Raw genomic sequence first — 26,565 nt, 5'->3', positions numbered from 1 at the left:
TGTTAATTTTGGAAATAGTTCTCAGTAAATCTTTAAAATTATAATATATCATCAAAAAAATTTAGATCAAAAATCTTCCTTACACGTACAACCAAAAGTTCCGAGCAGTTAGAAATTATAATTATTGATTTGCATAAACACGATTTGATCAGAGACATGACGCTCATTTTCAACTGAGACTAATTAATACACAGGGAATTTCGTAATGCACAAATATACACAAACACAAGTACCCAAGATGCTCCAAGATAAAATAATTATATCTTGTCTTGACAAACATGATTCATAACCTAATGCATTCAAATCACAGTACTATGGGGGTACAAAAAGATAACCTATATATGTATAATCTATAGAAAATAAAACTTACCCAAAGCTAATCTAGCAACCAGGGAATCAGTATAATTCTCATTGAAGTATATCGCTCCCCAAGCGTTGCCGACTTCCACGGCGTGGATGGCTGAGCTCAAGTCGGCGTAATACTCTTTGATGATGGACTGGTTCTTGAGGTTCGCGAGGTATCGACACGAGAGGTTCTTCATGGAGCAGGAAGCGTTGTAGGGACAGTTACCGTCAATCACGTTCACATCATCGTTCACGACCGCCTATAAACGAATAAGTACTTAATAAATATAAAGATTTTATTAGTAGACAAACGAGTAATCGTTTTCCTTTAACAAATATAATTAATTATATTCAATATTAAAGATGAGATAAGAATCTATAAACAACTATCATTTAATTTAATCTAATTGCTAAACGAAGATAATCAAAAGGTTCAGTAAAAGCAGTGGTAACTTTGATTGTGGCGAAACAGTAATTTAGAGGGTGGGTGGACCCTTTCTGAGCTAGTTAAAAATTAATTTGAAATGATTCGTAAAATGATGGAAAATCAGATAGTGGTAAGTTAATAAGTTGGGTCACTGTTACTCACCAGACGAAGACCACTTGGATCCCTTCCGATAGCGAGACAGAAGAGGATGACCTGCATGACAGGTAAAGCGAAGATGAACAGCATAACGCCGATGTTACGCCACATACGCAGGAAGTTCTTTTGAATCAGCGCTTTGATCTTTCCTCTTGATGTAAACTGGAAATAAAAGAGACAATTACATATATTTGTATTATGTATATGTATTTAAAACAAAACATCAAAAGATTTCATATCATAACAATCTTACAAATATACTAACTGTATCAAATTTTTAATTAGTTTGGTTATCTAGATGACTTTACTAGACTTCACATCGCGTTGATATTTTATTCAAATGAATATGTATGAATGAGTAATTAAGTTCTAGGTATTATCTAGAAAGAACTTCCAATCATAGTTTCTCCAATTAAATAAAAAAATATTTGATTTAAATTTATATAACTTTATCAAGAGAACCTTTAATATAAGAATAATAAGAGTCCCGCAAGGTAATATATTTGATCCGTTTTTGTTCAATAAGTATACTAGTGACTAAACAAACTTGTATATTGCGCAAAAATATATAATAGCTATATATTAGCTAGAATTAATTTGAATGTTACTAAAGTTTTAATTTATAATAAATGTAAGACTTACGTTGAAACAGTTGCCACAGTCTTCGATTTCAGATTTCACAGCTTCTGTCATTTTACCGGGTAGCTGGAAACAATTATAAATATTATATCATTAGATAAGTATACACACAATCTACTTACACACGTAAAACAGATTCGATTCGTTTAATATTACATTTATTTGTATGTGTACTTACATCTCCGTTGGAGCCAGCGGCATGGTCCACTATCAGCACCTCTTTACTCTGGTGGAAGTTCAGTCCAACTACTTGGTTATCTTCCGCCGCGTACGGTGCTTCTTCTCGTTTGGACATCTTGTTCAGCCCCAGGGCTCCTCCGGTTACATTTAGTTCTACCACTTGGTTTGCTTGACCTGTTAGGAACAATGTAAAAGTTTAATTATAATATTTGATTAATATATTATTTAATAACAAATTATTTTAATAGCGGCTAAAGATTCAATGGTAAATGTATCCAAAACTCTTTTAACATTCAATGCAACAGGCGCGACTCGTTTATTTATCTACAGTGGCGGATTTACAAATCTGCCGCTAGTAGGCTATTCAATTTTTGCCACCCCTACTTTACAATATACTATACTTTTTTTATGATTTGTGTTCTATCGTCCTCATTACATCTGTTTTTTTTTCTTGCAAATCTTGAATCACATGAGAATCAAACTTCAACTTTAACGTAAGAACGAAAAGGACTTTGATATGTGATATGTAATATGATTTAAAAATGCGACTTCAAAAAGCATCAGAGAAGATAAGACTGTGATGTAGAGAGTGAAGGAGATAGCTGTAGTCGTATATAAAAGAATTAAGAAATATGAGTCCTGAGACTTTTGCGAAGCGAATAGCGAGTTACTGGAGCTTTTTACGAAATTCGCCAAAGATATCACATGCTCGAACTCAAAATAGAAATATTATATACATAATAATTCATTACGAAAGATCAACAACACAAAGACAACTGTAAAAACCGCAATCAAAAAAATTCAGAAGGCAATTAAAATTAGTTTAATTAAATTAATTTGATGTAACAAAAAAACATTTCCATGCGAGATACTCCGCATTTAACTTAAGTCATTATGGAATAATACAATACGAAATGTGGCTTCCGTGCCGTGACGCGTAGAGTTGTTTAAACTCTTAAGCTATTACAGCGTGTAATGTAAATTCAACAGCAATAAAACAAGCAAATCGCACCAGTAACATCATTTGCGTGCAAACACATTACGAAACAACGCAAGGTTGCTCCGAGCTATAACGTATGACTCGTCCGAGCCTTGGGCTTGTTTCACTGATGAAATCAGGTTATAAAACTATTCGTTTCGATGGCATTTTTATTAAGACAACAACAACAACAGCCTGTAACTTTCCCACTGCTGGGCTAAGGCCTCCTCTCCCTTTGAGAAGTAGGTTCGGAACATAGTCAACCACGCTGTTCCAATGCGGGTTGGTGGAACGCACATGTGGCAGAGTTGCGATTTAATTAGACACATGCAGGTTACCTCACGATGTTTTCCTTTACCGCCGAGCACGAGATGAATTGTAATCACTAATTAAGCACATGAATATTCAGTGGTGCTTGCCTGGGTTTCAACCCGTAATTATCGGTTAAGATGCACGATTTCTAGTCACTGGGCCATCTCGGCTCTTAAGACAATATTCTTGATTATTGTCATTATTCATATGACTTCCTGGAGTTTCTAAACAGTGATGGAAAGCCATCAATTTGGCTTCTAAACAGCCATTGGTCGGTTGCGGTTGCTGACATGAATTGTGACCAATGAGCGTTCATATTTAAGGCTTTTAACTGGACTCTGATCACGGTTTAAAATTTTGATTAATATGATCTATCAGAGCAAAAAAAAATACTTATTGAAAATATTGTTAATTTAAATTAAATGAGAACGTAAAAAAATTAATTGATTTTATTTAAGAAATTTTAATTATATGTTTTGTACTAATTTATACCATCGTTATATGATTTATGAGTAGAGTAATCTTAGGAGTTACGTTCGTTATTACAGTGGCTCACTCACAACATAGAAAATATAAAATATTGCTATTGACGCTAGGATACCTCATGAGTATGTAAACTTGTTGACTTTTCGTCAGTATATATTATATATGTCGCTGGTTCTTATTCGGTGGTAGCTTTACTTAATATAGTCCTGTAAAATAACAATTCAAAAGTGCTAGTATAATCCTACTTAAATAAAGTTATTTATGACACAGTCGGGCAGAGAAACTTACCAGTATCTTTACCAACAACAACAACAACAACAGCCTGTAAATTCCCACTGCTGGGCTAAAGGCCTCCTCTCCCTTTGAGATGAAGGTTTGGAACATATTCCACCACGCTGTTCCAATGCGACAAATTAAGCACATGAATCAGCGGTGCTTGCCTGGGTTTGAACCCGCAATCATCGTTTAAGATGCACGCGTTCTAACCACTGGGCCATCTCGACTCATCTTTACCAAAGAGTAATATTATAAGTAGGCCTATTATTACGTCGAAATATTTACATAATTCATTACCTAACATAAAACAGAGATTCCATTCCGTATTAATTCACAATTCTCAATGATGATTTAAAATTCGCATACAAAATGCTAATTTTAAATCGTAAGCAAAAACTATTTGAATAAGTTATTTGGTCTTAACGTACGATTTCCAAGGTTGTTGATATTCTTTGTATAAGCGTCTTATTTGTGATGGACACCATGTTAAAAAAATAAGGAAGTTGAAATCTTAAGTAGAGAGAACTGGTTTCAGGCCGCAGTTTGTTCAGACTAGAAGTGGATTCTTATCAATATATTTGTATTACCATCGAAGACGATATAACACTTTTCTACTACACGACTCATATTAAGATCCTTAGGCCGTGAAGGCAACCGACTAAGGGTCTCGCATTGGTCTGCTTGCCATGCAGTTTTTTTTTAAATTTATTGTGGATGTGAATTTTCTAGGAACGACGTGATCCAGCTTGAATCCACTATAGTTTTACTTCCAAAGTTCCGATAGCAATTTAGTTGACAATCAAAACACCGTTTTTACATAACGCATGTTATAGATTACTCAAGTGATTGGAATACACAACGTTATGCCGTTATAAGTTTTGATAGAGCAAACCTATATTGATGAAATAAAGGCTAATCAGTACCTTCAATGCTCCTGGAATATACTAGTTGTTTAATTTGGCAAATATCTTTAGCCTATTAATGTCTTAAATTTATATCAAAACTCTTTTCGGTTTTAGTATTCAGATCAGTTTCGTTTTTACAAATATTGGTTCAAATCAAATTAAAATTCTTTATTAAATAGAAGCATCACACTTAAAAGAAAATACCATGTGAGAGCCAGGAATTATAAGCGGTTGAATTTAATGAGAAATTTTAACTAAATTGCATAAATGAACTTATAAATGTCAATAGCAAGAACGAATTTAAAAGCCTATTTTGGAAAATGTGTCAATTATAGATTTCTTCGTTTACCAAATTTCTTATTTAGAAGATAATATTAATATATTTTGAAAACAATATGATAAACCTATTAACCTGCTAGAAATATTTATTTTAAGTTTATATAATAAGGTGCTATTAGTTATAAGAGACATGTGTATAGGCATTACGTCAGATGTTGTTTTATTTTCTTACGAAATTATGTCTTCGAATTTAAATTTAATTTAAATTTAATTTAATTTAATTAAAATTTAATTTAAATTTTAATTTAAACGATGTATTACTTTTATAAAAATTCTAATACCTTATCCACAATTAATCAATCTCTATCACAATCTCTGGTTAAACACATATTTTGTCCTCGATATTAGATAAACTTCAACATCATACTTTATCAAAAGATGAGTTGAGGTTACTGAAAATAACATATAAATTTATGATTTATGAACTAACCTTGTCTTCTTGAAAGTTTTAAGAAGACGTCTTCTAATGAGATGCAGCTGTACATGGTGAGAAGAGCCTGTGGCGACTCCTCCGCTAAGAGGCGACCGCTGCGCATAAGGCCGATCTGAAATACATCAATAAACACGGTTAATTATCGATTTGATCGCAATTACAAGAACTATTTAAAAAACGTATAAGTGAGGCATCAGGAAGTTGCCAATATTGGCATTCTTGTTAAACTTATAATACTCTCATAACAGACTGATTAATGATTTGTATATGGATACCGTTTTTTAATATGTAAGTAAAGGACTATTAACTGTGCAGTACATAAGCACTAAAACAAGTCCACTCTAGTCATCTCGGCAATCGATTATGTGCCAATAAAATGTTAAAGTAGTGTTTTAGTTTTTACATTCACGTGTCTCGAAATTAATTAAAATCCTTGGTTCTGTGCTGTAACTCGAGTTTACCACGAAAGAATCATCATATTAATAATATTTGAATTACAGTGAGCCCAGTGTGTTTATAATTCATCTCGGACTCGGCGGCGAAAGAAAACATCGTAAGGAAATTTCAATGTAATTCTGCCACATTTTTCAACCATCTCACATTGGAGCAGCGTGGTAGAATATGCTCCAAGCCTTCTCCCCAAAGGCAGAGGAGGCCTTAGCCTAGCATTGGGAAATTTACAAGATGTACATGTCATCAGAAAATCACAGAAGTGTTTCAAACTCAGTATAAACACAACGAAATTTTTAAGATTTACAACAGAAATCACTCAGAGTATCTGTGATGTCATAACACAAGACTACAAGAATAATATTCCATTCAAGATACAAGATTATGTAAACGGTTTATACGAAATAATAATACATACATATTAATTTACCTAAAGTGATGTCAAAAACAAGATTTTTATGGCTTAAAGTCCGTGAAAACTCGTGTGGACGAACGTGACTGTCGTGTTTTGTACTGTTTTCGTCGAATAGGATATGGAATAGGGCTGTCAGGAATTTTAACTGCCCCATAAATCTCTTACAAAGACTTTGTATAAAAACCGCAATGTATTCGCAATGAAGCCGAATTTATTTTTTACACGTGTTATAATGTACAATTTTCATCTCAAAGAATGATGTAATCGACCACTGTATTATAATTGTCATTACGTAAAATACAATTCAAAATTATTTCAAAGCAAATTGTATAACTAGCTCAGTAGTATAAATACCAAAGGTAGCTAGGGTATATTCGTACATATCACACACTAATCTTAGCGCCCTGTTTCGAAAGTACAGATTTCCTTTATTCGGTGAAAACTCCATGAAAATCCGTTCGGAAGTTAGTAAGTTTATAATGACAGATGTGACAGTTGTATTTTTTAATTGTATTTTTTTATTTATTTGATAGTGAAATAATTAGACAGCCCTATACATAAATTAAATATCTGTATTTTTTAGAATTATACATATATTAGTATGTGTCTATGACTTCCATTGAATGAACTTCGAATAACCTTAAACCCTTTTTATGCTTTTTATTGGAAAACGCTCAGGACAACTACAATCAATCCAAAACAAAAGTGTATAAATTGCAAACTTATTTGTGATTGTGGGAGTCTTTTTTCTTACGTAAGTGTGCCAGTTAACTCTATTGTACAGTCAGAGTAAGAAAACCTTCTTCAGTTTTTAAATTTATTCCTTTATCAAGTCTTAAACTCTTAGTACCTTTTGAATCTATACATATATCAAATCATTGCGACAAAATATGTCAGTCACGATCGGTAAAGCAGATCTCTCATACTGAGCACACGAAAATGATGTACGTCGGGCGAAAGAACTTCATTTTAATAAACGGTTTTAGGGGTTCATGATATTGTATGAATAATACCTGACAGTTATCTGTTAATATCATATTGTTACTTTATCTGAAGCAAAAAAACGATCCAAATATTCTTGTCTTATATGAAATTTATTCTTTGTCTCATTTACTGTCGAAACTCTTGGCCCTTGGAGTAGTGGTGCAAAGGCTTCATTAAAAGTACAATAACTCGCCTTATTGTGAATCAGTGGGGAAATGATGCTAGCGTTATTGCCACCATTCCACGCGATCAAGATTTATACAGTAAATATTTTTAATTCACATTTGTTTATAATTAAGGACTGAATATTAATCTTGTAAATACATTTTATAACATAGAAAAAATCGATATCAATATAAATTATAGCTAATGTGTTTCTGACAGATACTCTATATTATTCTAAAGTTTCATTAAAATCAATTCAGTAATAACAAATACCTATACAAACGTTTTTCTATAACAATATAATAAATCACTAATATTATAATATATTGGGATGACGAGCATGTCAAGTAACTTACACAATGCGCTTGTCTGGCTTCTTCAATGTAATGTGTTGTGATGATGACGGTCTTGTCTCCGGAGCTCGTGATTCGGACCAGGTGGGTCCAGATGGACTGTCTGAGGAGCGGGTCCACTCCCACGGTGGGTTCGTCAAGGATGAGCAGTTCGGGGTCGTGCATCAGCGCCACTGCGAATGACACTCGACGCTGCTGGCCGCCACTGTTGGAAATTTTACATTATTTAGACACAAACAGAATTTCTATAATTAAATACTAAGTTTACATATTCTTTATTAACATACTATGTCATTAAAATGGTGGAAAAGAGTAGCTAGTGATTTTCTTGCCGATTATAGAATCTACTGTCCGAAGCGATAGCTTTATATTTAATTGAACACTGTACACATAACGATTTAAGATCCAAAATAATATTTTGATTCAAAATCAATCAATTATGTGTACGAAGCTGCGTTCAGTGATAACTAACTATATATAACATATTATCTCAATATCCGTTCAAAGTTAAGAGTCATATGTAACAACGCAAAATTAATATAATTTAGTATGTTATGTAGCATAGTGAAATTGGTTAATTTTTTGAAACATATATAGTGAGAAATAATATATAACTCCGGGCACGCGGTTCTTTACGCAAAGCACTCAGTATATATGACGATAATCTGCTATCATAACATTTTAGAGTTTAGTCACTTCTCGTATCGATACAATGATTATTTCTGATTCTATCAAAGTAATCAATTGTACTTTGATTATAAATTTGTCGTAAAATGTTTAGAACTTAATTATTCCTACTAAAGGAGTCTTATTATAATTGTAAAATTATTATTTGGTTTTGGATTGGTGACAAGAAGGTTTTATTTCATTGTAAATAAAATCCGTAATCCGATAGTAGAAGTACTACTTGTCGTTATATTATATATGTTTATTTTTATTTATTAAACGACCTGCCTTTTTTACATGCGCGAATATACCGGTATAGCCTTACAGATCGGCGACATACGATTGCAAAATTGTATTCATCGAGTAAAATTATAAAATGATATATAGACGTTTAATGTATAACTTTTGTATTTACTTACAGATTGAACTAGCATTTATCATCATTTTAAATCGTCTGACAAATTACACGTTGATAAAAAATCTCATTTACTTTTATATACTAGATTGATATGAATTATTTTATCACATCACAGTCGTCATAGCATCTAACGGTCCGCTTGCAGGATTAATCATAATTTTTATGCCTTACTAGAAACAGCTCCGGCTTTGTACGGCTGCAATGCTGATACTAAATATATTACAGTGTTTTCTTGTTTGTTTACTATTTTGTACGTGTATTATATTATTCAAAAACCTTCCTCTCGAATCACTCTATCCATTAAAAAAAAATCCGTTGCATAATTTTAAACATCTAAGCATACATAGAAACAGACAGCCGTAAGCGGCTTTTTTTATACTATTTCATGATAATGATGATGATATGGAACCAAATCCATGCGCCAAACTTATATCAATCGTTAACGAAAGTTGTCATCAAATTATTTCGCAGGAACTAAATTCAAATAGCGAATATCAGTTAAACGATTTTCATTTGCTTAACCGTATTTAAGGCGGCGTGTTTATCACAAAGCTTTAGTCACACTTGTGACTGTTAGCTACCAACAATGCGGTGACCACTGAAACCGTTACAATGGTCAAAGGAGTTAAAGTAAATAGGTTCCGTCACGGCTCGCGCGGTGGAACATCGAATTTGTCACGTCCATTGTGATCCAATAACGGTAATGAGCGTTCATTAGTATATTTGTACACGGTATAATTTCAGCTCGTTAGTTTTATTGTCTTGCTATTAGTTGACTAGGAGAAAGGATTATATTGATATATCACACCTTATGGTAAGCGATAATGGGGTCTAAACGCGAAGACGGCTGGTACAGTCAGCAAGAATGACCTGTACTGGTCGCCCTCGTCACCAAAGAACCAGGTTACACAAGGAAAGTAGGACGTGTGCTGGTAGAGAATCCAGCAGCATCTTTTAGCAGTTGAAATTAATTAAACATAAAATAAACTGCTAAGCTGCTAAATATCTTGATCTAGCTATCAAATATCTTCATATGTGTAGTTAAATATTATACTAACTCTTGGTCACTGGAGCTACTAAAATAATCTCTCTACAATGGAATAAATGTATAGTTAAATATTATACTAGTTCTTGATTATTGGAGCTACTAAAATAAATCTCTCCGCAATGGAATAAATTTGATCTTTTATACAAAAAAATATGTTGGAATTGCTCTCTACGCGTCTAAGATACTATAAACATACTCAAGTTGAGTAAGACTAAGATACTATAAAAATACTTTGAAGTCATTTTAAAAAATGTATAAGATTGAAAATTTAATTTAAAACTACTGGTTTGGGATAAAAATCCTATATGATAAAAACGAGACAATATAATAGCACGTCGCAATTTTAATGTGTTTAGTCCACGAAACAAGTTATATTAGAAAAAAACAAAATTCCACTCTTTAAGTATAAACATTTGTCTCACTTAAGGGAAAAAATACCATAAATAATATTAAACGTTTAGTTATTCGACTGGCATTGAGAGCGCTGGTGCTAATGAACCCGTTTATAAATATAGTTAAACCTCTCACATTTCAATTATTTCCTCATTTCAACTTTAAAAACCTTTAATTTTTACTTTATTTTGCATTTAAGGTTCAGATTTCAGTATTAACCGACAAATAAAAAGGTATTTTCTCACTGTGTATGATTACGAACTACACTACCATTTTTTTTGTTCATTATTATTTCTCTTTGATCAACTACATAGTTATCATAAAAAAATCATTGTAAAAGAGAATTATTTACGTTTTCTATTCATAAATTTGTTCAATATATAATTTCATTTATAATTAAGAGCGGATATTGTGATATTCGATTCAAATCATCAAACTGATATGCTATTATTCGTTTATATAGTACACGCTTTCGTCTTTTCGCGTGTTAAGAGATAGTAGGTTTTAGGAAAAAACATATGTTCCTCATCGGGTTGAAGCTTGCCTTATACCAAAATCATCAAATTTAGTTTAGTGATTTACTCGTAAAAGCATAATAGACAAATAGATATACAGAGTAACGTTCACGTTTATTTCTAGATTGTGAATTAAAATTAAATATTAAATTTGTATCAAAAAAACACACACAGCTGTGCCTTGCGAAAACATCAATCTGATAAACAACATTTTTGTTATAAATTAAAATAAATTAAAGAAAAAAGTGAGACAAGTTCGGACCATATGACAAATATTTTTTGTCGTTTTAAGATAACGAAAAAAAACAACTTGTTATTATGACAAAGCTTTTAAATAACATTTAAACGTTTCGATACATAATAATCATGTATCCGTGAAACAGTATATATTATATAATAGTATAAAGCAAAGTCACTTACCGCTGTCTGCCCCTATGTATGCTTAGATCTTGAAAATTACTCGACGGAATTTGATACAGTTTTTTTTTAAATAGATAGATTGATTTTAAGGAAGGGCTATATGTATTAAATATGCACAACATACTAGAGAAACACTGGCTGTATTAGACGTGCGAAGCCGGGTTCGCTAGTTACTTATAACCTAAGCTTTGAATATTACGAATCTAATATCCTTATGACAGCACAATTTAATTAAGCATATTGTCATATGTTATTTTTTGTAAATATTTAGGTAGGTAGAGCTTTATGCAAGCCCAAGATGAGCCAGTGTACTTACATGCACAAGAGACATACGATATTAGTTCACTATGTTGCTAGCGCATTGGGAATGTATGGAACTGTTAATATTTCCCACAGCTCTATTGTCTATGGACGGTGGTAACCAAGTAGCCTATTTACCAATTGCCTACCATTTTCATAAGAAAAATTTTAGGTATTAAAAATTTAAGCTGTTCATACGTCAATATTAACTATTGACTGATGAATTCAGGATTAAGAACATATGTATGTTTCTTTATGACAGATGACGCTGTCTGAATCACAATTGAGTTTATTATCATATCGATTAAAAATCGATAAATTCGACGTACTGTAATTATTGTTAAATTATTAATACTATATTTTATAAATCTGGGAGTATTAAAAAAATAATGACATTAAATTATTATGATTTTGATTACAAACTAAATATGAGTATATTCGTGAAAAGAAAAATCGATTTTTGAATCAAGTATCGATTACTAGCGAGTAATGTGTAAGTATTTGTCACACCTCTGTACCTAATAAGCGTGAAGTTGAAAAACTGCATTTAAAAATATTAAACGGCAATAAATATTATACAGCATTCATTCCATAAATCATTTTAAAAACAGGAAAATATCATCTTAAATGTTGTATGTCCGTGAATACAAAGTTATGTATAATAGCTTAAGTAAATTGTCAGCTATGTACTTCCTTACACGTATACATATATTTATTTTTAATGAAAATATTTTACATAAACGATACATAAAAATTAACAAGCGTTTTGTCAAATTTATAGGAAGTAAAATATTGTATTGAGGAAATGAAAATTTAAGAAACCTTCGCATTAATGCTGTATCACATTCTTAATTACAATGCTATGTTGTAGTGAAATTTGTACAATTACATTTATAGTTTTATTAAGTAACTAGCAACCTGCCCAGTGCCCGGGTTCGCATTTGCAATCTATATTTATACATACTTAAAGTAAAATGATCTATACATATATTATAAATCCGCAAATATGAAGTAACTGTATTTTACTTTTTCCTAGCCAAACTACTGAATTAAATTGAATTGAATTTGTTAAGAAGCAAATTCGAACTCCAATCAGGAATATACCTATTACCTGCTACCTTTCATCCCTTGTTAAAGTTGTTTTTAATGATACTGAAGCAACAGGCCACTCGCATATTCTAGATATCAATTTTTAATTATCTGAAATTCTTGATTGCTTTACGCTCAGCCAATGTATCATTATTATCATTATACTAAAGTCGAATTATTAATATTTGCTTTAAAATATGACTATAAATTAGCGAATATCTAGACAGCGCGATTTAGGAAAGCGATATTTTTAATCAGCGCCATCTATCGTTTAACAATTGTAACATATGCATACACTTAGAAAGTTATTGCACTTCTGTCAAAGATTTTATTTTTGCATTCTGTAATTATGAAATCGCAAAAACTACTTTCTATTCCAAAAAGATTTCTTCGAAACTTACAACAAAATATCATTCTTTATTTTAGAACCGCACATTTTCTATATTCATTAAAATAAATAATTATAAAATTTAGCAGTTGAATTTATTTCTTGAATAATTTCTACTAAAATTTTACTAACCTCAAATTTTTAACCATTCTGTTCTCGCTGGGTAAGTCCAAGAAGTCCAGTAGGAAGCGTAGTCTGTCCACGATTTCCTTGGTCTCCATACCGAAGATCCATCCGAAGTACATCATGGTCTCCTTGATGGTAAACTCGCCGTACAGAGCAATCTCTTGAGGCATGTAGCCTACACGCTTACCGGGCACACCGGAACCTGGCAAGGAATAGTTAATAATGTAACTTCAATTTGTAAATGATCCTTAGCATACAATGTATTTAATAAACTCACTGATGTCTTAGTGTACAAGTGTGTACGGAAACTTATTTATAAAGGAGTAGAGAGTGTACCTATTCTCTTATAAATACGTTCGAAAAGATTTCAAGTGAAGCTTCAATCAAATAAGACTTAGGGTTGCTAATGAAGTTTTGGTTTTACAAAATGTTGTTATTGGCCCAACCCGGGATTTGTCATCAGCCACCCCATAAGCTAGCTACTAAGCTAGTGAAGGCTATTGTATCTCCATGAGTATTCAAAAGCTGTCATCATCATGTATAAGATTGAAAGAAAACTTTTCTTAAATTGCTTGTTAACAAAATATCCAATATATTAAACTTATCATACATTTTTTATTATTTCATAGTCCAAAAAAGTTTTTAATGATATCTTTCGAGAGACTCTTTGCAACAGATATAAAAAAATCATATTTCGACCACACGCAATAGTATTAACATAATGAGGGAAACTGTTAGTTCAGGTTTGGTTTAGTGAGTCATAGACTTATAAATTCTTAGAGGCGGTATGTTAGAATCTTCTCAAGGCTTCAACATCCGGCAATAGGCCATCCGTTTGCAAATAATTTAGTTAATAATATTTTAACAAGAATAACATGAAACAAAGTCTTGACTCTTTAGCAATATATACGAAGGTATATATAGTGCACGCCATATTTACAACGAAATTGCCTCTTAATAATAATAAGTCGTCACAGATAATTAATAATTAAAATATTAACTATCTATATTATATATTATTCTATATTAAATTATAAAATGTGGAAGTAACTCTGTCTGTCTGTCTGTCTGTAGCTCTTTCACGTCGAAAGCTCTGAACCGAATTTGATGAAATATCATGTGAACAAACGTGAACTATAGGGATAGACATGGGCTACTTTTTTGACTAACACATGACAACCAACACCCTAAAACACAAGCGAAGCTACAAGTTACTACTAGTTATTATAGATCAACGTACAGTTAATCATTGTTGCACTAAGATTTTGTGTGTCTTTTTACTTAAAATTACACTTACATACTCATACTTATATGCAAAACATATTTATATGCGTGTAATATCTACCCAAACAAACTTAGATATATACCACCAGCATGTCAGGTAACACGGAGCATATTAACGTATTCAGACCGTAACAATATATCACCTATAATTAATTTAGCTCATATTTCTCCGGGAACATATAAAGGCTATATGATATGTATACGAGTATGTTATATAATATCGTTTATATGGAATTATAGTCCATTTGTAAGGTCAGTAACATATGTATATTTTTTTAGGGTTTGTTTACAATATATGTGATCAGGTGAATGTAATATCTCGATTGTAAAGATAAATCTTATTACTGAACTAACTATTTAAGCTTGGTGGAGAGAATTACTTTAATATTTCGCTTAAAAAATAGTTACTATTACTCTTAAACTGTTAAGTTTTACGGATTTCTAAAATTGATATAAATCGGATATTTTTGTAATTATATTTCGTATTTTTATTTATTTATTGGTAGGTAATTGGGCGCCAACGTTCATAGACATTGGTACTGTAAAAAATATTAACCAACATTGGCTTTGTATGCCAATATCCTAAAATTGGATATTGGTAAGTAAGATGTGATGTTCCTTGTGCCTGTTATGTTGATCCTCACACAAGTGCACGAAGTTTGCATATATTTCATCCTCGAACTGATAAATAGTAGTGAGTTTCTTTCACCGGTTCTGTCCGGTCAGGGTATTTTCTTTTTCGAACCAGTGGTAGTGTTTGATTTGAGTATCAATGAGTAAGTGTAATGCTTCCGTATTGAATAAAGGAGTTTGACTTTGAGGTATAATAAGTAGAGGAGTTCTTACCTTTGGTTCCAGGTTTGCCTCCCAGAACCCATATTTCACCTCCGTTGAGTTTCCGTCTCCCAACTATGCAAGATAATAGAGTAGTTTTTCCACATCCTGAGGCCCCGAGGAGACCGTAACTGTAACAAAATAAATACATACATTTATTTATATAGCACAGTGCATAGTTTATATAGATTTTTAATCAAACCTTTTCATACTAATAAAAAAATACTTTTATGTTTCGATATATATTTATGTATAGGGTTACCAGATTTTGAAACTGAAAAGCTGTCTAGACCAGTACGTTTATCGGAGCATTTGGTTAAAGAGTAATAATTAAAAAAATGATGTTTTTTTTTAAACTTATTTTTTATGTCAAAATGCTTTGCATGCTAAATTCTTTGAATTAAATTCAACCAAAAACATTTCAGCCATCAGTATCTGGAATGTAGAAAGGACAGGCTATAGCCGGACAGACTGAATTGAAAATAAGACATTCTGTGGCCGCGAAGAAAGAAGGAACCGGTCAATATCTTCTGAAATTCTTGACCATACAATACATAGATCGATTCTTTCGTCTTAATCAATTTCATAATTTTACGAACAAGAATTGGAACCTACTCTGTGGAATTTTCATTCCGGACCAATAGTAGATATAAATTTAATTTAACACCCATTTAATAGAAAAGTAAATCTACCTTTTTGTTATCTCATTATAAATAAACTACTGAACTGGTCCTATAGAGCACGAACCCTGTAAAGTGCTCGAAACGTCGGGATGCCAAAAATAATTAATATACGTGATTCAAATCCGTTATAACTAGTTTTATTTCAATGTGTAATAATCGCGAAAATTTAAGACAACATTAAAGGCAGTCTAGAAAACGTGAATACAAGGAGTTAAAATAAATGGGTTCAAGTTGTGGGGAATACCTGGTTATGACGATTGATGTTATGACGGTGTTACTACAGAATTTATTTCATTATAACCGTTTTGAGTCATATTTAGTAGTAAAACACGAGTCGACAGAATTACAAACGATGAATCACTTTGCATATTCAACCTGTTTACATAACAGATCAAATAATGTTGTTTCATTAAGAAAATATTAAAGAAAAATTACATATGAATACCAGAATTAATTACCAAATGTATATTGATTTTTCTTTTAAGAATAAATTATCATGTATTCAACATATTGTAACTGTGCATCATTGCTTCGTATGTAATCGTATGTAAATAAGGCATCACTTCCTGATTGTAGCGCCAGCTACTGGGTTTAATCTCTCTCAAACAAAATTAAATTATTTTTAAGATGCCTTTATAATCAAGGACAGATATTTATATGTTAAAAGATTTTTGGCCCGGTGATTATGGGTTAGATGCAGAGTAACAAGGGTTTTTATTTTTTGACGTTTTTAGGGTAGTAGCAAAATCACTTGCCCCATCAAGTCTACTATCTATTAGATACAGTTAGATTGTAAATATTGCATTATTAGGGTTGTACAAGAATCTCCGTAGATTATGCCCGGTTCTCGATATTAACCAAACGTCATATTATCTCGATAGACAGCTAACCTCGGATGCCAGATATCACTTCATGGAGCTATCAGTAATTATTATAATACATTGTACCTTACATTAATTACTCGAACTAAAAACAGTTTATTAAGTACTTAGTACTCATAAAATACGAAGCGAAATAACTATAATTAAGAGTAAATGTAAGGATTTGTTCTTGAAACTAATTACATATTTTCTAAGTATTATTCTTGGAGTAATGACGTTTAGTATATTAGTCAAGTTCGATGACAAATGAAATTAATAAATTTTAATTTATCTACTTATTGTAAAATATTATTAATGGATTATGTTATTTATGTATTTTGTTTTGATCACATTCTCGACTTGCTGACTTTGACTGACGAAATTACACAATTTTGAGCTAGATAACATTCCTAAGCATGTGTACACGGCATGCTCATATCAATTATATATCAATGCAGTCTAGTACTAATTTATATAATAATCAAAAAATTAAAAATTATAGCAAACTATAAATTAAAATAAATTGAAATTAAAATTATGTAACATTAATAATTAAATTATCTAAATGACATTGAATATTTATTACTATTAAACTAAAAAATGATTGTTCCGATTTGGCTACCTGTGAATTCTACAAAATTATCTGAGTTAATATTTCTAAATATTTGAACTCTAAAGAAAGTTTACACGTGAGTCTACGGTATATTTGTGTAGCTATACTAGCGAATGGTTTACTTGGTGGTAGGGATCTGTGCAAGCCCTTCTGGGTAGGTACTACCCACTCATCAGATATTCTACCGCCAAAGGACTGTACTGAGTATTATTGTGTTCCGGTTTGAAGGGTGACAGAGAATATTTTATAACAGCGCCAATGTCTATGGGCAGTGGTGACCACTTAACATCAGGCTGCCCATATGCGCGTCCGCAATTTGAAAAAAAAATGGCGAACGGGGCCGGTTAGAGTTTTCAAATTTACTCTATAATTTTACTGATTACTTACTCAAAATTGAACGTTTACAGGATGTTATATTAAAATAAAAATATTTCCATCAGATTTTATTACATTTACAAAACTGTAGATAAATTTAATAATTCCGTTACACAAATCAAAATAATTGAAATAGTTTAAGGACTGAACGATATCTGTTATAAGTCATCGCTTGAGAAACGCCTCTTAATAATAAATACATGCAATTAAAAATGAGTGGTCCGTACAAGGCGATGCAACAGGAAAACTCAGAGAAATTTTCGCAAGGCCGAACACCGTACACTTAATGAACAGTTGTGGATTATTAATCGCCTAAATACCTACTTTATATCGTATTAAAATTATATCCTACTAATATCATAAATGCGAAAGTTTGTGAGGTTGGATGTATGTATGTATGTTTGTTACTACTTCAAGAAAAAACTACTAAACGAATTCCGATGAAATTTTGCAGTAATATAGGATATACATCAAAATACAATATAGGCTACTATTGTATTTTGATGTATATCCTATAATGTATAATGATTTTATATAATATAACGACACATTTAAAGTACCCGTGCGAATCCGGGGCGGGTCGCTAGTGTAAAATACATCTCGTAACAATTTAATTACAGACTTATTTCGGATATATGAGCTACGACTTTTTCGTAACATATTCTATTATTAATAACATTTATTTCAACATTTGTTTTATATATCTATGGTTAGTCAGCGGAACTAATGATACAATTTTATTTTTGTAGTGGAAAGCTACACTCTTTCTCAATGATATACAGTATTATATGTACATATATAATATCACTTTCTTTGATAATAAAGTACCCGTCCGAAGCCGGGATAATTGCTACTGCTAGTAAGCATAAAGAGTTAGGGCTTAGCTTACTAGGGCAAGCCCCTTCAAATACTTACATATTCTAACCCTAAAGGGTAAAACTAAGTTATGGTTTGATGAGTGAGTCAGTGTAACTGCAAATATAAATCTTAACTTCCAAGGATAAAGATAAATTGCTAATTTAAGGGATGTTATTATTAATTACAGTGTATATGTGGTATGGTTAATGGCGACATGCCATAAATATTATATTTTAAATTTAAAAAAGGAAATTCCTTGAAACATTGATGCCTCTCTTATTTTATTGATCTTTTTTGTTATTCCTAGTTTTGTATTATTCTCTGATATCAAGTCTGTTATACCAAATTTGTTAATTTTTCGCCAAAGTAAAGTTAAAGTAAAGTAACAGACTGTAAATTTCCCACTGCTGGGCTAAAGGCCTCCTCTCCCCTTAAGGAGAGGGCTTGGAACATATTCCACCACACTGTTCCAATGCGGGTTGAATGCACATGTGGCAGAATTCCAATGAAATTAGACACATGCAGGTTTTCCTCACGGTGTTTTCCTTCACCGCCGAGCACGAGATGAATTATAAACTTAAATTAAGCTCATATAGTGGTGCTTGCCTGGGTTTGAACCCGAAATCATCGGTTAAGAAGCACGTGTTCTAACCACTGGGCCATCTCGGCTCGTTTTTCGCACATAATTTTTCGCCAAGGGGATCAAAATTGCGGACAAAAAGGGGTATATTGTTTGTACTTCTCGTCATGATTTTTTTATTTTAATTTAGTATATATACTACAGTCTTTAAAATATTTATATAATAAATTTTATATTTACATAATAATAAGCCCATATAATCTTAAAATAACATATTATGTAAATAGATCTCAAATATCAAAACGATTTGGACCGTGTACATTGTACTTCAACGTTGCATATAATTAAATCTTGAGACTTGATTTTGAAGCAATGAAATTAGAACTATATACATATAAAGATAAGTTATATATATGTTCGTATATAGTATAGAATGTAAATAGTTTCGACACCGGCCTCGTGCAACGAACAAACAGACCGTTGCGATCGCATTGCGCACTAAACGCATTTATAAATTTAAGTGTTTTTTATAAATATTACTCTCTTTCAAAATTATTATATATTTAGCAACTCGCCCCGGCTTATCACGGGTACAATACTGATATTAAATATACTAAATAATTTGTTGATTTACGACATCACATTACAAACTTCTAAAATTATCAGCTTCTTTACTATATTGTCCATGTATTATATATATATAGAGGAAGGTTTTTCCTCTCGAACCACTCTATCTATTAAAAAAACCGCATCAAAATCCGTTGCGTTGTTTTATAGATCTAAGCATACATAGGGATATAGGGACAGAGAAATCGACTTTTTTTATACAATATAGTGATGATTAAAATTATCTTATAATAATTGTATGTTAAATTAAATATATATATATATATGTTTCATTAATATGTAAAGTTAGCTACTAGAATAGTTTTCATATAGTACAATTTTCTCAAAGTACCACCTCTCACCATTGATAGCAAATATCTGATAAGTGGGTGGTACCTACCCAGACGGACTTGCACAAAGCACTACCACTAAGAATTCATGTGTATCCTTAATAAAGCAGTTCAGTGAAAACTTTTCCAGGAAGTAAAGCCTAGCCGTATACAGACTGTTACTTTATGGCGTTGTAAGAAATTATAAGTTATTGCAAATTAGTGTTTTTCTTGTGTCAAATGAACTAAAAATTATACGACAAGTATGATGTGTGTTGTGAAGAAATAAAACTCATAAGAAATGACATTTATGATAATTTTTGGGTTGATGTATGTGTGAGTGATAATTACACTGCAAACTTAATTATTAATTAACATAAAAACCGAACAGGGATAATATAAATTTATCTGACGTATTCAAAATTGGTAAACAAAACACAAGCATTCAATTTAAACGCTCTTTCACTCACTCACTCTTTTAGTTATTTTATTTTCAAACATCTCAATTGATCAACCTATATATTAATAACGTAAGCTGATTTTTGTCCCAGTGACTATGAGAAATTCACATAAAAATTGGTTATGATCTCATTTTGAAGTCAGACAAGTCAGTGCAGAAAATTAAAGAAGATTCTTGATTACAATTTACTAAATTGTCAGTACTAAAAAAAAAATTTTTAGAGAGCGGTAAAAAGTTACTACATATCAGGTTAGAAAGACGTACTACGGCTGTGTACGAAAAAAAGCGTAAACTAAATTAAAGTAAATAGTTATTGACAAACTCCAATTCAAACTGAACTAATGTTAATTTCGCATTAATGATTTCATTTTAATATGGTTTCATAATTTTGGTGCCAAATGTAGATAAGTAACTTGCAATTTACAAATCATAACGAAATCATTGGTTTCAAAATTCATAAAAATGTTTTGAATAAACGCGGACTATCGGAGGAGACCCGCCGTCTTCATTTGTTTCAAAAGCCAATGTCTGAAGCGTGTCAATTGTCAATTTGTTAACAAACGTGTGATTACTTATTGGGTGTCAACAATTTTGCGTCGATTCGGAAATAACTACAGACAATTTGTGTTACAATTCAATTACTTCGAAAATAGGTAGTTTTCAAAATACTTTATGTATACATAGACATTTACGTCCTTCTTAAATTAAGATTGATATATACATGTCGGAGGAACAGGATGCTGAATAGGTTGCTTTAGTTGATCCGACATTTGAAAAAAGTATTTAAGTAAAATGGGTGTGCATTGGAGAAGCTTGTCAAATAACAATAACTAAGGTTACCATGACACTTACAACTTCATTCGAGGTGACCCTTAAAAGTAAATCAGCCATCAAATATTATTTTATAAATATAACCAATAATTATGAAACACAAACAAATAAGCACGCCGTTATATATGTTATATTTTGTGCTACATATGAATGTATATTCTTATATTATAATATTATTCGTGTCATTAAAACACTTTTACAAGACAACACACACATTGCGGGAAAATTAAAATCATTATTATAATTGCACAATATAAAGATAGATTATAGTGTTGTTTCATATTAATCTGTGGAACTTAGTCTGTTTAACATGGAATTTATTATTTACGTAAATACATTATATTATATATCAGACTTTAGACTATTATGTGACTGTATGTATGACTAGTCATCGCCTGTGGCTTTGCTCGCGTTTTCTAAAATTTTGCTTGTTATATCTTAGGCAAGAAATGTAGCCTATGTGCTTTCTTGGACTTAAAGTTTGCTTCATACCAAATTTTATCAAATTCAATTCAGTGGTTTGGCCCTGAAAGAGCGACAAACAGACAGATAGACAGAGCCACATTCACATTTATAATATTAATATATAAATAATATAGATTGTATTTTGGCATAACTTACAAATATATATAGATTTAGCCCGCGGCTGTCCACGCGTTTTGGGGGTTGATTGTCAAATGTTAGGCAAAAAAGTAGCTTGGAGTTCAAGTTTGCGGCATACCAAATATCATCAAATTCGGTTCAGTGTTTTGGTCGTGAAAGATCGACAGACAGACAGAGATACTTTCACATTTATAATATTAATATAGATTGTTACCTCATACAACCGAACCTCTTAAATTGTAAAATTTTTTACAGAGATTCATAAGTAGCTTTTGACCTGGATAAAGTCAGAATTTGATGTGATTCGAGTCACGTATCACGTATAAAATCGTTTGTCCTGAATTACTATCAATGCACGGCTATTCCGTCTTGAATAAAAATAATTTTGTGTTTATTTTTATACCATTTTTCTATAAATGAATAAAAACGTTGCATGTTTGTTACTTGGTGGTAGGGCTTTGTGCAAGCCCGCCTGGGTAGGTACCACTCACTCATCAGATATTCTACCGCTAAACAACAGTACGCAGTATTGTTGTGTTCCGGTTTGAAGGGTGAATGAGCCAGTGTAAATACAGGCACAAGGGACAAAGCATTTTAGTTCCCAAGGTTGTTGGCGCATTGACGATGTAAAGAATAGTTAATATTTCTTACAGCGTCATTGTCTATGGGTGATGGTGACTACTTACTATCAGGTGGCCCATATGCTCGTGCACCAACCTATTCCATAAAAAAAAATGAATTTTACTCGTGCGAAATCGAACGAGTTGCTTGTTTACGAGTGTAGTCGGTTCGTTTAAGGCTAGACTGTCCGCTGGCCTCATATTCAAAGCGTGGCATAAGTTGCAACGTAATATTATATTTACGATGTTACGCAACGCTATATCGAGTGACTACTGACCGACGCTAATAAAGATGGAGTCGCATTATTAATAACATGTAAAATATATCTGTTACAGTTTATTATAGCTGATACAAGCAAAACCGTCGGCAAACATTGTCTGTCGTTTATTTGTATAATAAATCCTTCTCCGAATTTTTTATATCTTTATTACAATTCCTTTATACATTTTAGTTTATTTTTATTATCGTGCAAACATAATATTGTTATATACACCACATAAATTCTTAAATACATGAGTTATTTTAAACACCAGTCCCCACAGATCTATGAAACTAAAGTCTTAAATTATTATTGTACGGAAAATAAAAATTATCCATTCATTATCGGAAACAATTTTTCTACCGCCAAGTATAATAAAATCACATTATATTTTTCTAGTAAACTCTTACCAACACTTCTGAATAATAATTTTCTAAGATTAAGTACATATGTAAGTTTGCACCATTTCTAAGAAATTAATCAAGAAGTTAAAGAAACAGTAAATCTTTTCCGACGAATAAACTACGTAAGCAGGTAGACACATATAACAATAAATTACACTCAGTGGGCGGAAGATAAAATCTTAGCTATTTGGGTTATGGTGGTGCATTTCGGAACTGAAAACGGTGGTAGAAACGACCTACCATCCGATGACACACTCGACCGATTGTACTTAACACCGATTACTACATTTGTTATACAATATATTAATCTCGAATTAAGTTTTAAAGAAATCTTAGAAAAAAAAACAACATTCGTCATTGTTTGTGGAAGATCGTCTGTGTAGGTACCACCTACTCATCAAATATCTTACCGCCTAACAGCAATGCATTTTCCGAATCTAAGAGTAAGTCAACAGTCGCAATGGGACGATAGAAGGCCAGTGTCTATGGTCAACGGTGACCACTCACCATCAATTGGCACGTGTGTCCGACGATATCTTAATATAAAAAATATATCAATAGCTTGTATATTTAAATACAATGGCGTGTATATAAATGTCGTATTAACTGATATAGGTAATATTTATATATTATAAATGCTTCATATTTTTTGTTATCATAAACAAGCTCTAATGATCTTTGCAATTATCAATGTATAATTAATACGACTACGTGACCTCTCCACACTTGTGTTGATAGAGAACGAACCACAGCACTATGTACACTTCGGATTTCACTCGTGGAATACTCGAAACCACTTGGTCACTTGGTGGTAGGGCTTTGTGCAAGCCCGTCTGGGTAGGTACCACCCACTCAACAGATATTCTACCGCCAAATAACAGTACTCAGTATTGTTGTGTTCCGGTCTGAAGGGTGAGTGAGCCAGTGTAACTACAGGCACAAGGGACATAACATCTTAGTTCCCAAGATCGGTGGCACATTGATGATGTAAGGAATAGTTAATATTCTTACAGCGTCATTGTCTATGGGCGATGGTTACCACTTACCATCAGGTGGCCCATATGCTCGTCTAAACAACACTAGCGACCCGCCCCGGTTTCGCACTGGTAATACTGATGCTAAATATACTACAGAATTTGTTTATTTATGCATCACATTTGAAATTTCTAAAATTGTCAGTATTTCTTTACTATATTATCCATGTATTATATACAAAAACCTTCCTTTTGATAACTCTTTTCTATTAAAAGCCGCATCAAAATTCGTTACGTAATTTTAAAGATCTAAGCATACATAGGGACGGACTGCGGTAAGCGACTTTGTTCTATACTATGTAATGATCATGATATATCGAATTAAATAAAAAAAAATGTTTATTTTAATTTTGCTTTGGTACCTACTAATATACACTTTTTAAAAAGTAAGTCAAGTAGTATCCTGTAAATTTCCCACAGCTGGGATAAAGCCTCCTCTTCGATTAGAGGAGGAGAGGGTTTGGAACATATTCCACCACGCTGTGCCAATGCGGGTTGGTGGATTGCACATGTGGCAGAATTACAATGAAATTAGTCACATGCAGGTTTCCTCACGATGTTTTCCTTCGCCGCCGAGCACGAGATGAATTATAAGCACAAAATAAGCACATATATGTATATAGAGGTGCTTGCCTGGATTTGAACCCGTTAAGTTAAGATCCCGTTAAGATCTGTTAAGATGCACGCGTTCTAACCACTGGGCTATTATTATGAGGCCAATACGACTATTATACATTGGACTGAGGAAGAACTGACCCAAAAATATATAATCCCTATAAGCTAACATCCCTTTTTCGCTTGGTGTACGTACGTCACTACAATAAGGAACTAAATTATAGCCTCTATGTATATAGACATAAGGTCGTGCGGGTCACAATGGGTCTTAGAACAATGCTTGTCAAAGGTTAATGATCTTTTGTTTGACGAGAAGGTCGAATGGCTGGCGCGTTGCCACCCTTCCTAGTTGGTAATATTAGTCAGAACTCCAATACTATGTAGTATATAATTACTTATGTCGTTTTTAATTAATAAAGTTTTCCATTTTTGTATATATTTTATAGTATTTTGACCGTCTCTATTTTTAACTCAAAAAGTCTTAAGGGTGCATTAGTCGAGTTTTGGGCCCAGAGTATGGAATCGCAGAAGGATTATACATTTTAGAAGAAGCTGCTTTGCTTGCAGCTGTTTTGTTAAACTATCTCTCTCTTGCTGTCATTATTGATTTGCCATTAGAAAGAATGAGACACAGTATCGTCAAAGATATCATTCCCGAAATATCATTTAAAGGTTTTAAGTATCTACATATATTTTAAATGCCAAAGTAACAGACTATCTATCTGCGTTACCTTTAAACGACTGAATCAAATGTGATGAAATAGTATGAAGCAAGCTCGAACCCAAGGAAGAACCTACTTATACGTAGAAAGGCTTTTATACCTACAACCTACGATGCCTTAACATACCGGTGAAACCACAGTCAAGAACAGCTGTTACATAAATAAAATTCCGCAGACATTTTTAACTTTGCCTCTTCGTAAATTCAAACTGTTTATAAAAAATACATTGGTAAAAAAGGCGAATTACACGATGCAAGATTTTGTAGATGATAAAAAAGCATGGAATTAATGCCTGTTGACTTCCACGCAGGATATATTAATTTAAATAATTGTATGTAAACTTAAGAGGTTCTTACAAATACTTTTCAATCATTTAACAGTCTATAATTCAATTATATAAACTGTAAGTTATCTACTAATTATAATATATTATTAATGGATTATGTATGTATTTTAAGTTTTAAATAATTGTATTAACTAACATGACTTTGTATTTTTTAAATGTTGAAAAAGAGTAAATACTGAGTTTCTTGCCGATTGTTCTCGGTAGAATCTACTTTCTGAAACGGTGGTAGCTTCATTTATTTGTTAATTGACGATTCAAAAGTGCTTGTAAAAGCCCACTTGAATAAAATTTATTATGATAATAAAAGGCGACTTACATGGTACCCTTTGCGACGGACATATTAAGGTTGCTGAGAACATGGTTGGGTCTCTTGTTCGACCCGTAGTGTTTGAACGCGTGCCGCACGCACACTGCCTGCTGTCGCTTTTGCCACATCTGAAA

The 26,565-nt window shown here is 32.2% G+C and overlaps 1 protein-coding gene across 2 annotated transcripts in view; it reads right to left on the bottom strand.

Moving 5' to 3' along the window:
• Positions 1–26,565, bottom strand: part of LOC124539724 (ABC transporter G family member 23) — a 102,284-nt gene that overhangs the window by 2,124 nt on the left and 73,595 nt on the right. For both annotated transcript variants that reach the window (XM_047117065.1, XM_047117066.1), the window contains 9 exons: positions 26,441–26,559; positions 15,338–15,456; positions 13,214–13,409; positions 7,848–8,049; positions 5,475–5,589; positions 1,746–1,921; positions 1,571–1,633; positions 935–1,090; positions 371–605 (listed from right to left, as the gene is read on the bottom strand). In XM_047117065.1, the coding sequence (XP_046973021.1) occupies positions 371–605; positions 935–1,090; positions 1,571–1,633; positions 1,746–1,921; positions 5,475–5,589; positions 7,848–8,049; positions 13,214–13,409; positions 15,338–15,456; positions 26,441–26,559 (1,381 nt within the window). The remainder of the gene's footprint in view (positions 1–370; positions 606–934; positions 1,091–1,570; positions 1,634–1,745; positions 1,922–5,474; positions 5,590–7,847; positions 8,050–13,213; positions 13,410–15,337; positions 15,457–26,440; positions 26,560–26,565) is intronic.

This window comes from Vanessa cardui, chromosome 23, assembly GCF_905220365.1.
Source record: "Vanessa cardui chromosome 23, ilVanCard2.1, whole genome shotgun sequence".
Classification (NCBI taxonomy): domain Eukaryota; kingdom Metazoa; phylum Arthropoda; class Insecta; order Lepidoptera; family Nymphalidae; genus Vanessa; species Vanessa cardui.
Note: the sequence above shows the minus strand (reverse complement) of the source record. Positions and strands in the feature narration are given on the sequence as shown.